The sequence below is a fragment of the Nelumbo lutea genome, chromosome 7, assembly GCF_056320005.1.
Source record: "Nelumbo lutea isolate HS-2025 chromosome 7, American lotus-T2T, whole genome shotgun sequence".
NCBI classification, from domain to species: Eukaryota; Viridiplantae; Streptophyta; class Magnoliopsida; order Proteales; family Nelumbonaceae; genus Nelumbo; species Nelumbo lutea.
This window is the reverse complement of record NC_142690.1, coordinates 12,910,826-12,927,766: the sequence shown is the minus strand read 5'-3', so window position 1 is coordinate 12,927,766 and position 16,941 is coordinate 12,910,826. Positions and strand designations below refer to the sequence as shown.

At 39.0% G+C, this 16,941-nt stretch overlaps 1 protein-coding gene across 2 annotated transcripts in view; it reads right to left on the bottom strand.

Moving 5' to 3' along the window:
- LOC148845171 (F-box protein At3g54460-like) overlaps positions 1–16,941 on the bottom strand; it is a 32,126-nt gene that overhangs the window by 3,837 nt on the left and 11,348 nt on the right. For both annotated transcript variants that reach the window (XR_016101679.1, XM_088952805.1), the window contains exons 2-6: positions 10,724–13,330; positions 10,420–10,633; positions 10,037–10,324; positions 494–553; positions 226–356 (exon numbers count right to left, since the gene is read on the bottom strand). Coding sequence is in view for 1 of the 2 variants with exons in the window: in XM_088952805.1 (XP_088808931.1) it covers positions 226–356; positions 494–553; positions 10,037–10,324; positions 10,420–10,633; positions 10,724–13,330 (3,300 nt within the window). In the remaining variant the exon portion in view is untranslated. The remainder of the gene's footprint in view (positions 1–225; positions 357–493; positions 554–10,036; positions 10,325–10,419; positions 10,634–10,723; positions 13,331–16,941) is intronic.

Sequence of the window (16,941 nt, the reverse complement as noted above, 5' to 3'; positions counted from 1 at the left end):
GTAACCTTGGGGCTCTTGAGAACCTGCGTTGAGCCAGCTGGCTCCAAGCTAGCTCTATCATTCCGATTTTTGAAACATCAATAATATATATATATATATATACATATTTAGAAATGGTTAACTTTATTCGAAATAAGAAAGGTACATGAGGAGATGGACTCAATAATATACTTTTTGATCTGTTAATGATATTAAAAGCGAAAAAGAAAATAACAGAAGTTATACCTTCTGTCCCAGATAGGTTCCATCAGAAATACACGAGTAACAAAGCTCAAATCAAGACCCAAAGCTGCACTTCCATCCATCAAAAGAGCCATACAATTCACATCATGCTGGAATATTGTCAATGACTTTATCTATGAAAAGTGAAATTGAATTAAAACCCCAGAAAATGCCAATGTAGGTAGAAACAAATGCTTTCATTATTCATTTTACTGAAATGCCATAGAGAATAGAAATATTCAGTATGAATGGAAAGGTACATAGTAAATACCTTATTAGCAGAATGCATCGGACTATACATTCCAACAAATTTTATGCCAGCAACTGTTAACTGCCAGAAGGAAAGCACAAGTCATTCCAATAGTAAAGGAGAACCATAATAAATCACCGACTTTTTTTTTTGTTATGGCATGTTAATTTTCATACTTATCCCCATGTCTTTCTCGTATTTCACATTTATCCCCCTGAATCATTTATGTTTTTTAAATCCAAAGCCATGTTATGAGGAACACAATGAGTAGGATGTGAATGGAAGCCACTGTATAATCTACTATAAGATGCAAAGCATAGAAGAATATCTTATATTAGAAAGTCAATATCCCATCACTTGTCCTGGGGACAATTTTTGGCATGTCAATTTACAAACACCTTGATTTTGGTGCTGTTTGAGAGTTAGCAAGACCATAAACCTAAGAGACAAATTGAGTGAATATGACCAATCTACAATGGATATATAAACCTGATAAAAAAAATAGATATGCAAGTCTGGATGAATTAACTAATCTAGGACCTAGGAGTTCAACTTTTGGAAAAACTATGATTACAAAAAGAACTCCAAATAGGGAGATCAGGACTCAATAAAAAAAAATGTTGGCTCACCTAGAATTTAGAAATTTCACCAAGTTGATTAGATTTTTGGTTTATAGAATTTCACCATAGAGAAAGAAGTTGTTAAGGAGAGAAAGGAAGTAAGTTTTAGCTAGTTCCTAAGTTTAACTTCATGGATCCCAAGGAAAATATTTGGCATCCCATAAGTGGTACACAAATATAGGGCCACTCTGTATAATTGAAACTTTTTAATCAGTATAAATTCCTTTACTACTTATCTTTTCAGAATTTCTTTAACCTACCAAGAATTTTCTTAATTGATATGACTCAATTTTAGGCCTCATGTTGGACTTGGTGACTCCATATTTGGCTCAGGAAGAAAGGTCTAAGTTTTTATCAATAACTATTAATGATATCATTAAAGATTTAAAAATGAAAAACCTGTTGTTGAAAAGATGGAAATGAGGATTAAAACAACAAAATAGAACACAGCCTAGGGCTGCCCCAACAAAAAGTTTCCACTATTACCACATTTCATTACAATTTAATCCTTGAGCCTGGGCCTGGGTACCCCCAAACCAAAGCATCTCTTGCAGTCTCAGTTCTTTTAACAAATCAGCAAGACCATTAGCAGATCTAGGGGTCAACTTGAATGAGCAATTCATGTTAACCCTTGCTTCCCAAATCAAATGTCCTAAAGCACAAGGACCAGAAGCTGGTGAACAGAACCATGACATCACCACTTGACAATAGTAGTTGATCAAGACTACAATCAGTCTTGAATTCAAAAGAAAAAGAATGAAGAAATTGTAGAAGAGAAGAAGCACATGAAGAGATTTTGAAAAGAGAAAGGGTTGGTCTTGACATCAGCCGACCCACTCTTAATATTTATATATGTTGGACTAATTGTAAAAGGGTTGAATTGCCCTTATTGCTTACATGGAAAATAAACTAATAATAAAGATGAAATAATAAGCTGAAATAACTACCAACTAACACTGACATAATTAACAGAAATATGCTGCCATACAAACACAATGGGGTCCACATCAGTGTTCTCTACACTCCCCCTCAAGTTGGGAATAACTTCTTCCTTGGAACAGCTTTGGTGAGAAGATCTGCAAGCTGCATGCTGGAGGTGATATACGGGAGACACACTTCTTGAGATGAAACTCTTTCTCTAACAAAATGTCGGTCTACTTCAATATGCTTAGTTCTATCATGTTGTACCGGATTATGAGCTATATTAATAGCAGCCTGATTATCACAATACAACATTAAGGGTTTCTCATAAGCAATACCCAACTCCTCAAATAATGACTTCAGCCATAGGATTTCAGCCACACCATTAGCCATAGATCTATATTTAGCTTCAGCACTAGAACGAGAAACAACACTTTGTTTCTTACTCTTCCAAGAGACAATGTTACCTCCTACAAAAGCACAATATCCAGAGGGTAGACCTTCTCTCATCAACACTCTCAACCCAATCAGCATCTATATAAACCTCTATCTTCATGTGATCATTATTCTTGAATAATATACCTCTACTGGGACAACTATTCAAATATGATAATATCCTCTCAACTGCAAGGAGGTGAGTAGTTCTAAGAGAGCACATATACTGACTGACAACGCTGACTGCATAACCGATTCCGGTCGTGTGAGACAAAGATAGAAGAGTTTTCCAACTAACCGCTGGAACATAGCTTTATCTTCAAGTGGCTCTCCACCCTCTGCACTGATCTTGTGATTCTGTTCAATAGGTGTATCTACAGATTTAACACCCAACTTTCCAGTTTCTTCCAATAGATCTAGAACATACTTTCTTTGAGAAACAAAAATCCCATGCTTAGATCTAGCTACCTCAACACCCAAGAAGTATCACAGCTCTCCCAGATCTTTCACCTCAAATTCTTGATGAAGGAGTTGTTTAAGAGACTCAATCTCACTGTTATCATTCCCTATCACTACAATATCATTCATATATACAGCAAGCAAAGTCAAGGAAGAGTCCACTCTCTTAATGAACAATGCATGGTCTGACTGGGCCTGTACATAGCCGAATTTTTCCAAGGGCTTGTCTGAATCTATCAAACCAAGCTCTGGGGACTGCTTTAGTCCATACAAGGCTTTATTCAACCGGAAAACCATATTTCCTGTCTCTGCATCATAAAGTCCAGGAGGTATGTGCATGTAGACTTCTTCCTGTAAGTATCCATTGAGGAAGGCATTTTTAACATCCATCTGGAACAATGGCCAAGAGTAACTAGCTACAAGTGATAATAAAACTCTAATAGTGGTTATCTTTGCTACTAGAGCAAAAGTCTCCAAGTAGTCTATACCATAAGTCTAAGTAAATCCCTTTGCAACTAACCGGGCCTTATACCTTTCAATGGAACCATCAGTATTATGTTTCACAGTAAATACCCATCTACACCCAACCGGTTTCTTCCCTTTAGGCTGGTCAACTAGCTCCCAAGTATTATTCCTCAGAAGAGTATCCATTTCAACCTCCATTGCATCTTTCCACTCAGGAACTGACTAGGCTTCCCGCACTGTTCTAGGGATAGGAATATCAACAATGGATGTGAGAAAGGACCTGTAAGAGGAGGACAGGCAATCATAGGACAAGAACTGGGAAATGCAGTGAGTTGTGGATGTGGTGCACCGCTGTTTGCCTTCACAGATTGCGATGAGGAGGTCAAGGTCATCCAAAGGAGGTAAGGGTGCAACAGTGGAAGGTATCTCAGTGGGACCTGGATCTGATAAAGGGACTGTGGTACCTGGATCTAGATCAGTAGAAGGAACTGGGGCTGGCCTGGACTGCTGATGACCGAAATCAACCTGCCTCCACCGCCTATGATAGACTCTCAAATCCTAACACCTCTGACAACACTCCCCATTACATCCCTCATCACTCAATGAAACAAATCTCCCCTGAGGAGTTAACCCCACTCTCACTACTCTCCCCTGAGTAGAAACCCTAGGATAATAGGGTACATCCTCAAAGAAAGTAACATCCATAGAGACAAATCTCCTCCCAAAAGTAGGTTCATAGCAGCAATAACCCTTTTGAGTTTGTGCATAACCGAGAAAAATACATTTGGAGGCCTTAGGATCAAATTTGAAATGATGAGGTCCAAGAATCTGAACAAAGCAAATGCAACTAAAGGTTTTAAAGGGAACAGTAAACAATTCTTTATCGGGGTATAGAAGGGTAAATGGAAGCTTCATGTTAAGAACCTGTGAAGGAACTCAATTAATGAGATACACTGTTGTAAGAATAGCATCTCCCCAGAAACAAATAGGCACATTAGAATTAAACATAATGCTTCTAGTTCTAGCCACCTCCAATATGTGCTTATTCTTCCTCTTAGCAACCCCATTCTACTGTGGTGTATAAGGACAAGTACTCTGGTGAATAATCCCATGATCAAGCAAATAAGAGGCTAATGAGTTGGTAATGTATTCTTTCGCATTATCGGATCTGAAGATTCTGATTTTGACCCCAAACTGGGTTAAAATCATCTGATGAAATATCTGGGTCAAAGCAGCAACTTCATCTCAAGAACGCATAAGGTAAACCCAAGAAAAACGGGTATAGTCATCAACAAACAACAAGAAATATAGTATTCCCCCATAGCAGTGATGTGATACGGGCCTCAAACATTGGTATGCACAATATCAAAAGAATTACTACTTCTTTTATTACTCAATGAATAAGATGTTCTACAATGCTTTGCAAGGTCACAACTCTCACATCTCAAATTGGACATCTGAACAGACTCAAATAAATTTGGAAACAAACTCTTCAAAGACCGAAAGGATAAATGACCCAACCGATTTTGCCAAAGCATAACCCAACTAACAAACTGAGAAACAAAAGACTTCCTATCTTCACTATCCTCCCAATGAGAACTCTCTCCAAGCAGATAGATCTCATTCGTCTCGCGGCTAGTCCCAATCACTTTCCTTGTCTCCAAGTCCTGAAAAACACATCGGTCAGGGAAAAAAGTTACTAAACAATTCTAATGTTTTGTAATGCTACTGACTAAAAGCAAGTTAGTATTAAGCTTAGGAACATGCAGAACTGAAGAAAAGGAAATGGTATTAGACAACTTGATGTTTCCCTTGCCAGAAATGGGAAGGGAACCATCAGCAATGGACACCTAAGTCTATTGCCCAACAATGTTCAATGTTACTTGGAGCTGAAGCATGACAAGCTGAGGCATGAGTACCTGAATGAGCAAAAGCTGATGTGGGAGGAGCTGATGGCGGCTGAGATGATTGAGCTTAATTGCCAACTTCCTTTTCCAACTGAGTCAGGGTAGCCCGGACAGCAGCTAGGGTGTCCAGAGGTGTGCCTTTTGTGCCCGATGAGGATGCGCAATCAATATTAACATCCATATTAGCATTACCCCTTTTGTTCTTGTGTTTTGCTGGAACTAGATGAGGGTGCAGTTTCTAACATGTGTCCTTAGTATGCTTAGGTTTCTTGCAATGATCACACACTAGATCCTGCTTGTCTTCCTTCTTTATATCCCCCTTCGTATCACCCCCAGACTTAGGTTTAACTACTGCCAAGGCTGGTGGGAAGGGTTGATGCCGCATCATAACCTTTCTCCTAGTCTCCTCACTATGCACTAAGGAGTAGGATTGAGATAAGGTCACACTATCCCTTGTTAGTAGTTGTTGTCTCACAATATCATAGTCAGGATTCAGACCAGATAGGAACTCAAAAACCCTATTAGTTTCAAATTGCTTTCTATGAGTCTGTGCATCTTTCTGACTTTCCCACTCAAGTGTTTCTAGGTGGTCAATTTCATGCCACAGAGATTTCAAGGTAGAGAAGTAAACCGAGACTAGTTTCTCTCTTTGCTTAAGGTTGTTAACCTCACACTTCAATTCATAGGCCCTAGCAACATTAAGGGGTTGGGAGTAAGTCTCTTTCATGACATCCCAGATTTCCTTGGTTGTTTTTACCCACAAATAGTTCCGACTGATATGTGGCTGCATAGAGTTGCACAGTCATGTCATAACCAAATAGTTCTCCTGAACCCATTTGGTATAAGTTTGGTCCTCCTTAGTTGGTTCTTTCACATCTCCCAATATGTAGCTCAGTTTTCCTCTACTCCCAATGGCCATCATGGCCGATTGAGCCCATTCTAAGTAGTTTGATCTATCAAACTTCACAATTGTAATCTGAAAAGCATTCTCAGACATGTCGCCAGAATTGCTAGTCCCAAAAACACCTTCCCCCTGATTCTTGAACTCCATTCTTGATCAAGAATTAATAAAAAAATCCTTTTTAACTACTGTAATAGAAAAACAACACCCAAACAACTGATAACAGTCGGCCTAGGTCTTCCAAAGAACAAAGAAAACATAATTTTGTATGAAACCAGCTCAAAACCTGATCTGAAACCAATAATAGTTCTGAGTTTTAGGGTTTTCTCTCAAAACCCTAAAGGAAAAACACAGATTTTCCAGCCGCACCTCTCAGAATAAACCAAAATGATTTTTTTCAAAATTATTCTCAAGAAAAAACTTACTTTATGAAAGAAAATCTCTGTCCACCACCTCCTGTCTGATGCAAAAACCCTAATCTTGAGGATCCAAAGCCTTTTCTGATTCTTCCTGACTACTAGAACTCTCCCAGCCTTCTACAATCTTCTTAGTAGCAGCCACACACTACCAATAACCTCCAAGAATCAGCCGATCCTCCTTCTTTGTTGAAAAACTTCTAAACCTAGGAGATTCTCATGTAGTCATTCTAATTAGACTAACATAAGAGCTCTTAGGTTGGCTCTGATACGAAGTAGTTGATCAAGACTACAATCAGTCTTGAATTCAAAAGAAAAAGAATGATGAAATTGCAGAAGAGAAGAAGAAGAGAGGAGAGAAGAGAAGAAGCACACAAAGAGATTTTAAAAAGAGAGAGGGTTGGTCTTGACATCAGCCGACCCACTCTTAATATTTATATATGTTCACTAATTGTAAAAGGGCTGAATTTCCCTTATTGCTTACATGGCAAATAAACTAATAATAAAGCTGAAATAACAAACAGAAATAACTACCAACTAACACTGACATAACTAACAGAAATATGCTGCCATACGAACACAGTGGGGACCACATCAGTGTTCTCTACAACAATCACCTTCATCATCGTTGTCATCTAAGCCTTATCCCAACCATATGGAGTTGGCTACATGAATCTTATTTAGCCACTCTGTCTGTTCAGTGCCATATCTATTAACTTGACAATCACCTTCCACAACCAAAATTGATAGATTGAAAGACAATGCCAATCTGTTACCTTCAAGGAATACTATCAACTTAGAGCTTAAAGAATTACCTACTCCTGTTGGACCTGAAAAACTGTGTACAATAGTTCCATTATAATCTTTTTTTATCAGTCAAAGGATTTCATTAATAATTAAAGATTAAAGATTTAAACTTAATACATCTGTCGGCAAAACCCAACACCCCTCAGTACCCAATTGCAAGTATGCCCAGAAAATACTTTGCCTATTTACTCCCTGTTTAGCTAATGTATCTGCTACCCTGCTTGCAGTTCTTGTCACCCAGCTGAAACTTGTATTCAAGTTCTTAGCAATCATATCGATCTCTCTAAATGCATGTCTGTATTTCCATGGTGTTTCTTTAAGGTGCTTTGCCCAATGAATTACTAACTGTGAATCACCTTATTTGTTTATATTTTTTTTTGAATTCCAACTAACCCCCTGTTATTTTTTCCTGACCCTTGGTTTAAAATCTAAGGCTGTGGTTGGATAAGCTTCCCTTAGAACCTTTGATTGCTGCAAACAGGGACAAAAAATAAAGAAAGCCAACAGATTACTACATTGATTGTTCAAATTCTAAGGCTGCAATTTGATAAGCTTCCCTTAGAACTAATCTCGGCTTTGCAGTAGGATATAAGGGGCATTGGGGTGACCTGGCTAGCTTCCAAGCCTAACGTACAGATCCAGCCCAATACCAACGCAGGACTAGGCTGGCAAGCTTGCCAAGTAGCTTTATTAATAAATATAAAATATGTATAAAAAGGAGAGATATACGTATCCTATCCATATGAGAGACCCTTCTAGGCAAGTTGCAGAATAAGAATAGCAAAAGGAACAACCAATGCCTACTTAGTCCACCCACTTGGCTTCAAAATCTATATTTCTCATTTCTTTGAAATATCTAGGCACTAGAGGCCAATCCACTATAAATGAGTTAATGCCTTTAGTCATTGCAAATGAAACAGCCTTGACTTGTTTATAAGTACCCTTCTGTTCCTGAAGGTGCCTGCCGGATTATCACATCCCCATTCTTTGATGCACCAGAATCTCTAAAACCCCTTCTCATAAAGGTACTCATACCTGACAATCAGAACCTCTAAAACACATTTTTTAAGTCCATATCCCAAGACAAACCCTTTGAAGAAATTTGTGTTTCTAACTGAAAATGGTGTATAGCCATGGGAACCAAGAACTAAAAAGGACACTCTCCCACTTGAGATCTTCCCAAAATTTTATTTTCCTACCAAAAAATTGGATCATTCTTGGTATTTTGCAAGAATAAGAGATAAATGGCACCAACGAATTTCCAATGGGCACCACAATGTGACTTTGTTTATTGATCCTAAGTCCTAACCATTTTGGTGGAGGTTGTATTAGCCCTTGATTACTAAATGCCAAAGGGAATTAGGTTCAATTGGAAACTTGCAAAGCCATTTGCCTAACAGAGCAATGTTCTTTCTAATATAAAAGAATTAGGTTATCACCAATTTGTATGCCCAGGCAAACCCCCCCCCCTCCCCCCATTCCTTCCTTGTCTTTATGTCTTTGTAATAGAGCAGTGTTCTTGGCTTTGACTCTTTGTAATCCTAGACCTGCATCAGATCTACTTCTACATAACTCTTTCCGCTTTAGCAGGTGACCCTTAATTGTCCCTGGATCTTAGAGGAGATTTATAATTATTTTCTCAATTTTGTTTACCACCTTCACCAAAGCCCTAAAAACTGATGAGGAAGATTGGCAAATTAGAAGACTTTCATTAGGCCAGGCTGCCAATTGCCACCCCATCTTGATAAGGGAAAACTGATTCAATGTCATTTTGAAGCAACAACGGCAAAATTGAAATCCATAGGGACAAAAAAGATGCTTTGAGCTTAAAAGGTGTAACAGCAAATTTGACATGCTTGAACATGCAGCATATGAAAGCATTGTTCTGCAAAGGTGCTTCTGTTCTTGTGGTTCAAAAAGTATAAAAGCTTAGGAAAGTCCAAACACAAGCTAACCATTTTTTTATGAAAGATAAAATAGAACTATATCAATGTATTAAGGGCAGAAGGGAGCCCTGCCCAAAATGCTATGAAAAAAGGGACAGAAAAAGAGCCCCAGTGGGTCAAACTGTGCATTATGAAGCAGGACTAAACTTTAACCTTTCCAAAATATTCTTATTGAATTCTACATTTTGATTTTAGTTTCTGTGACATGTTTTTGAAAGAAAAGTTGTCTTATATCACCATGCCTTTACCTCAAGATTTCGAATCACCAAAATAACCTATGGTTATTCATTATTACTTTATATCCAATAAGATTGTATTAGTTTGATTACTTGACTACTTAAATTAAAGAAAATAGGTTTTTTGGTCTTATATGTACAAAATCCATTACCCAATATTGGTCCCAGTTGTCTGGGGTCTTGGGAGGGCTAGACTGGATATGGACCTAACCTTAGGCATTTTTTATGAAGTGGCTGCTCTGAGACTCAAACCTGCATTCTCATACTTGTTAGCCCAAGATTTTACCATTACCACGTAATAACCACCTTTTTTGTCTTCTATGTATGGATGCAACAAGTCCAGGTAATATACATAAAAGAAACATAAAATAGAGAAGAAGGGGATAGATATGAGCAAGCAAAAACATAGGGGTTCAGATGCAAAAAGGCACCTATTTCACATAATTGCTACCTGCTGTTCAATGACATGTATATGCTCAAGGAACTGAGAAAATATTATCACTTTCTCAGGAAGTAACTTGTAAGAGTCAACACTTGTTTTCTTGCAGGCCTCTTGGTTGAGGAACACATTCCAGTGTCTTTTCTGAGATAGAAAAAGAAGCGGATTAGAGAGCTTCACATCCTCCTCATCTGTGGAATAGCCTATCTTTCTATTGGCCTCTTGCAGATCTTTCAACCTTTCAACAAGATAAGCAACTTTACTGCTTGTTGTTGCATGCCAATCAGGATCCCAGTCATCCTGTATATCATAGAAAATAATGTGAAAGCAATTAAAGCCACAAAGAAAGAGCAAAGGATGGATGAAACTTCATAGATCCTCAGAGATAAACCTACCTGTTTGTAAGAAGGTTGCAACTCAATAAGATCTTTAGGAACAGGCCATTTTGGGTTAGGGTTTTCAGGTCGGGTTAAAATTTCAGGACTCTGCATTTCATAAGAGTATCCACAACCAGGAAAAGTGCATCTTTCACTATCCATTGCAACACAATCAAGGCATAGAAGATGCCTACATGGCGTGATAATAGGTAAACGACACCACTCTTTACACCTAAACATACAAAAAAAATAATTAACTTGGCTATAATTTGGCATGACATAGATAGATATGCCAAATGAAATCTCAAAGGCCAAATGATACCTGAAACAGTTACCACCATCAAAGAGATAACGTCTGATCATGGCATACTCTTCAGATGCATGTTCTAGACCTTGTTCAACTAAAATATCCATGGTTTCCTGAATATCCTCACCAGCATTTGTTACCTTAATATGTCCAGCCACACAACATGATAGCCTCACATTTCTGATTGTGGTGCTTCGGAACTTCCACTGTTTTGGGTTCAAGAGACTCTCCACATGTGAAGGATCGTTCCAGTCAGCCATTAAAATATTGCGGTGAACAGTGACTACCAATTCATTGTAACTTTTTGCATGTTGTTCAGTGAAATCCACAAAAGTCACTTTCTTGATGCAAGGAGGAATAGTTTGCAGATCTTTCTTTCTGGCACTAATCATGGACCTTTGAAGTAGATCCAGCAAGCGCGAACGACCTTCCTCCATTTCTGCCTCAAATGGCCTAAGAATGCCAGCTTCCCATGACTTCTGATTTTCTCCATATGCTTCCTCATGAAGGAACTTGAGCATTGGCTGAAGATGAGATACTTGACTGTTGGGTGTATTTGGAGTTGGCGTTCCAGTCAATATCCACCGGTTTGAAGCTGTCAATGAGACAGCCATTTGCAACTTGTTTGTCAAGTTAAGACTTGAACCAAGGGTGTGCCCTTCATCTAACATTACTCTAAGCCAGTGAACTTGCATTAATACACTCTTCTTACGGGGGCCCCATTCAGCACTTAAACGATTAAAGGTGGTTATGACAATATCATAGTCCCATGCCAAATTGTGTGCACTGGGCTTTTTTTGATCAGTCCAGACATAAACACGAAGCTGCCCTGGCTTGACATGCTTTTGGATCTGTGTCTTCCAGTGATCCACTAGATTTGCAGGGACAACAATAAGAGTTGCTCTTGACAAATATAACCTAAATAAATCTAAAGGTTTAGTTAGAGCAATTCGAAATGCTGCCAAATCAAAAGCCAAATTAACAAGCTTGCATGGGTAATACCATCGAACAGTACCCTTTTCAACTCTCTTTACCAGACCAAATGCTTGAAATATTTTATGGTATCCATTGGCATCAACATCAGAAACAATACGTGTATCCAAGACAGGACGTGTCAAACCAATTGTTTCCATTTCCAAGAGTTTGTCCTGAGAAAGTTTACCCAACCAAGTTAAAGCCTTCTTTGTCTCAGAATTTATCAATGTATAATGCTCTTTAAGCACACTTGCAAAAAACAACACATTTTGTTCCTTTCCTCCTGAGGTTCCTTTAGTGTAAAACCCAGGTAAGTATGTTATGGACCGTTTATAGTCCCAAGATTCCTCTGGAATGGCACAACTCTGATGTAATGGGTCTGTATTCATGCTACAAAACCATGCTGCAGTAGCATCTGGGATACTTTTGTCTGAAAGTTTTCGCCACTTGTGACAAGCATCACACTGAACCCAAGTTTCACTATTTTCAGAGAGCTCATTGGTAGCCTCCCTAGGCATCTTGGAAAGATTTGGCCGTTTCAATGGCACCCCTTGCTTCTCCAGAGGGGCATTTCTTGAGCCAGTTGATTTATGTCTCCTTTTATTCCTAGCTTTTTTAGCTTTACTATCTTTTGAAAAGCCTGATGCTCCTTCATATTGATCGAGAAGATTTCTCTTAACATGACTCAAACTCCTCGTGCATCGAAGAACACGTGTTGCTGGTAAAGAAGGTGTATCTGTTGAAGATGTAACTATTGCTTTATGATCACCAGAGGGCACTAATCTTGCTCTCTTTGGTAAGAAGTTTGAACTCATTGCAGAAGTAAACTTATCAGCACAGATTTGTCCTCTTCGTCCATTCTGGCCTACAATCCTCCTCCATGATGACATGAATTTACCAGGTAACAAATCACCAGAGCTAAGCTCATAGTAACCACATCTCATGTCAGGATTATGTGTACACCATGTTACTTCTACTCCATCTGGTGGATCTGCTAATGTTCCTTGTGTCTTCAGAATAAGAGAAAGAGCAGTTATAGTCTTACCTAAGCCTGGCTCATCACAAAACATACCCCCACGGAAATCTCTGATAGTGGGAGCAATACCAGTTGCTATTTCACCAGAAACAGCATTTACATAAAAATGGAATCCGTCCTCAGTTGAGAAATCCATATAGAAAGGATGGGCCAATTCTTCAGCATTGCGTTCACGTTTTAACATCCATTCGACTGCTGCCTGCTGATGAGGGAAAAGTTTGAGCTTCATACATGGCATGATTGATACAGCCAAGGACCTTAGATGGCGGCAAGTGGCAGCAACCATGACAAGATCCATTGGTCCAAGTGAAGTTAAGACATTAATCAACACATCATCTGAGACAGTCCAAATTCCTGAACTAAGAGATGCATCTTCTGGTTCTATTCTTGTTGAATAAACCTTGCCTTCCTTTTCTATACCAGGTAAGCTCTTGAAAATTTCATAAAGATCAAACCTCCTTTTCTTAGAAGATCCAAGTTCATTGCTATGCACATTACATCCAAAAACATGACAATCTGAATGGTTCCAAATGTTCCTGTTGTCCCCACAGGTAATTTTACACTGATTTCCATCACCAATGAGCATGAAGCTTCTCTGCTCCCAGTCACAACTGTAGCATCATGTTCCTGAATTATGTTAGTGCGGCAGACAATAAATTGAATTATTCAATCAATATACACAACTGAGTTAAATACAGACTGGTATGCATTAAGAAAGTATACTGCAGTCAATTATCAACAAAAAAAAGTTGATCAAAGTATCAGTATTAAGTAAAGCCTGTCAAGAATGAAATTTAATCCACTTGAACAATATAAGAGTCATACAGTTACACAATTCAACTAAGCCTTGTCCAACTCCTAACCATATGGAGTTGGCTGCATGAATTGTCTCACCATTCCACTCTGTTTAGTGCCATACTTTAACCCATTACCTTTTTAGCTTGTACTCTTCTAGGCCATTCAACTTGAGGAGACATGATGAAAACAATAAAGTAGAGAGAAAAGGGTGGGGGAGATAAAGAATAAGAGAACAATGCATTAATTTTGGTTTGCTGCAACCTAATGGCTTTTAATCAGCAAAGGGTCAATCTATTAATTAATGAAAGAATGGTGTAAGTACAGATGTGCTGTGCATCCCTTAGATGCTAGCATTACCACTTTTACTCCATAAAGAGAATCTCTTTGTTCACTTCTCTGCATTCTCTCACCAACATATAAGTTATCATTACCTCACCTCTGTGTCTGTGTGAATGCAACACTCATCTCTTCAGACAACCTTTTTATCTCCATCATTGCATTCATGTATAACCATGGGCTTCATTGTTTTGCTTTCACTACCCTAATACTATTTTAGAATCCCCTTCCACCACTATATTGGTGTAATGTAATGACTCCCCCAACCTTAAATGTTGCACATAGACACCAAACCTGCCCTAATGGATTTACTAACTACAATGGGACCTGAACACACCAAGACATTGTCTTCCATATCCCTAAAGACACCACCAATCCAGTCATCCCTGGGTTGCCCAAACTGCAGCCATCAAAGTTCATTTTAATTACATTCCTGGTTGGAGGAGACCAGGTCCTGATAGTAATCATTCTTGCAGACCAGAAGTCTGGCACTATATGCTGATTTCTGATTATATCGTTATTCATTAATAGAGAAAGGCTGAAACATTTTTAATGTTTTCATGTAATGAGCTACATTTACAAAAGTAGGGGCCATTGCTTGGTTCAATGGTAAAATCTCAGGCCAACAAGCATGAGAACACATATTTGAGTCTGAGAGCAGCCACTTAGCCAAAGATTAGGTTTATATCTAGTCCACCCCTCCCAAGATGCCAAATCGTTGAGACCAACAATGGATAACGGCTTTTAAGCTACCTTCACAAACATGCTTTCAATTAGAGCTTCCTTCGTTTAGTTTTTGTCTTTGACAATTCCTGTGCCCTTTCCTCCCAAATAGTTCAAAGTAAAGCACCACTCCTGCAGCTCAACATGATTTTTCACTTTTCCCCACTTCTGCTACATTTTTTAGCGCATTCCAGATGCATCCAAAAAGAAGTAGAAATCCTAAATGCAAGACACATAAGAAAAGGAGATTAATGTGGTAAGTGAATTCATAGATTACTCTGCAAAGAAACATGTCGGATAATGGACACTGAAACTCTTCTATAGATTCTTGTAGGTATTGTTTTTCAAGTGAACCACCTCCCCAAAAAAAAAATCCCTTAATGCACCCAAATGCTTATTTATATGACAAAAAATAAATGAGGAAAGGGAAAAAAACTAGAGCCAAGTCATTCCATGGTTATAACATTCAACACTCTTTGGCATTCTCCCTAACATCAACCTGAAGTCCACATCCAAGCCTAAGCTCATTACCATGTATAGTTAAATGACGATATTTGGATGGAAAAAAAGGAAATTATGGTTGGCACAAATGATTACCAAGGCACATAAAAAGTTAAAGTGGTGTGATTTTATTAAGTTAGGGTTTCTTCTAGAATGCCATTAATTCTAGGAAACAAAAATACAATGGTTTGGCTTTGCGGGTGGGGAATTCTCATGTGAGACTAGAAGCTGGCCTATGTATTTGGCCATATAATTGTGGTTGGTATAATGATTACCAAAGTTCATAAAAAGTTAAAAGTGGTGTGATTGTATAAGCTAGGGTTTCTTCTAGAATGCCATTACTTCTAGAAGACATAAACACAAATGGTTTGGCTTTGGGGGTGGGGGATTCTCATGTGAAGAGTAGAAGCTGGCTATGTAGTTGGCTATGTTTTTTTTTCCCTTTTGGCTTGTACTTCTGTATATTGTATTTTTTCTGAAACCTCTCTATCATTAATACAGAATCTGAATTACTGATTAAAGAAAGCCTTATCATCAAGTATTCTCTTGATTGTCTGCTCTGTTTTCATCTCCGTATTTATGGTTTATTTTGTTTGTTTTTTTTTCTCACTTTGAGCTATTATTTCTTTGTTCTTCAAAACTCTGCCCACATTTCTACTACTGCAGATTTTCCTTGACTCTTGGCCCTGATGGTGTTAATCACTAAATGCATTTGACCATAACTGAGACAAGTTCTCAATCTGCAAGAGATTTCTTGCCCTTGTAAAAATTATTCAGCATTTCAAACTACAACATCCAGATTTAGAACCCATTAGTGATTAATAGATTTAGAACCAACATTTCACTGTTTGATGTAATCGGATCTTACCAGGTCAGACCTGAATCTCAAAGAACAACCCACACTTGTTTGCTTCCATCATGGTGTTACTATATCGGTTCATTTCCAAGGTGAAAGATCTATGGGATATTGATATCTCTGACTACAATCTTGGTTTGACCAGAAGTCTACTGTAAGACTTTAAGACAATAGTTAACTCAGTAAATAATCCTTTCCTCTTCTCTATTTTGGTTACTGATGGAGCACAATCCGGCCGGTCTTACCTGTCAACGATTTTGCCTCTGACTGGAGCAATGGGGAGCCTGAAACGGAGAAGATGAGGGAACTCCAGGGGGAGCCCAGTGAGATAACTCCGAAGCTCAAGTTAGTATTCTCTCAAAAGCAAAGTAAAGACACTTCGCGCACTCACTCCGAGGCCTCTGTCAGGTCGGGTATGATTATCTTTGTTTATGCCAGTTCGGGTGTTATCCTTTCTGCTGGGACAAAACCGCCACTGCTCCTTGTCGTAGCCGTCTCTGTAACTGGAGATGGCAGTGGCAAGTGGCCGTTTGAAGTGCGGCCGTCAAGCGTCAGATCCCAAGTCAGTCAGGTGCTCCGCCCCTGGGTACGAACTTCCTCGGTGTCAGGCATGGTACGGTTTGTTCGGTTTGGCATCCTGGAGGCGAAGTTCTGGAGTGGTGAGCGAGGTGAAGTCTTGAGTTCGGAGGTATGTCCTGTATTGCCATAGTGTAGGCTAGCTTGGTGAGGTGAGTCCCAAACTGCTATAAGGCATGCCAGTTCGGTGAGGTGTGTCCCGAACTGCTATAAGGCAGGCCAGTTCGCTGAGGTGTGTCCCGAACTGCTCTAAGGTAGGGTAGTCCGGTGAGGTGTCCCGAACTGCTATAAGGCAGGCCAGTTCGGTGAGGTGTGTCCTGGACTGCTATAAGGCAGGCCAGTTCGGTGATGTGTGTTCCGAACTGCCATAGGGAGTTTTGCGAGGTGGTAGGTGGATTTGTCCCGGATTTCGGATCTTGATAGCGCGAGGTG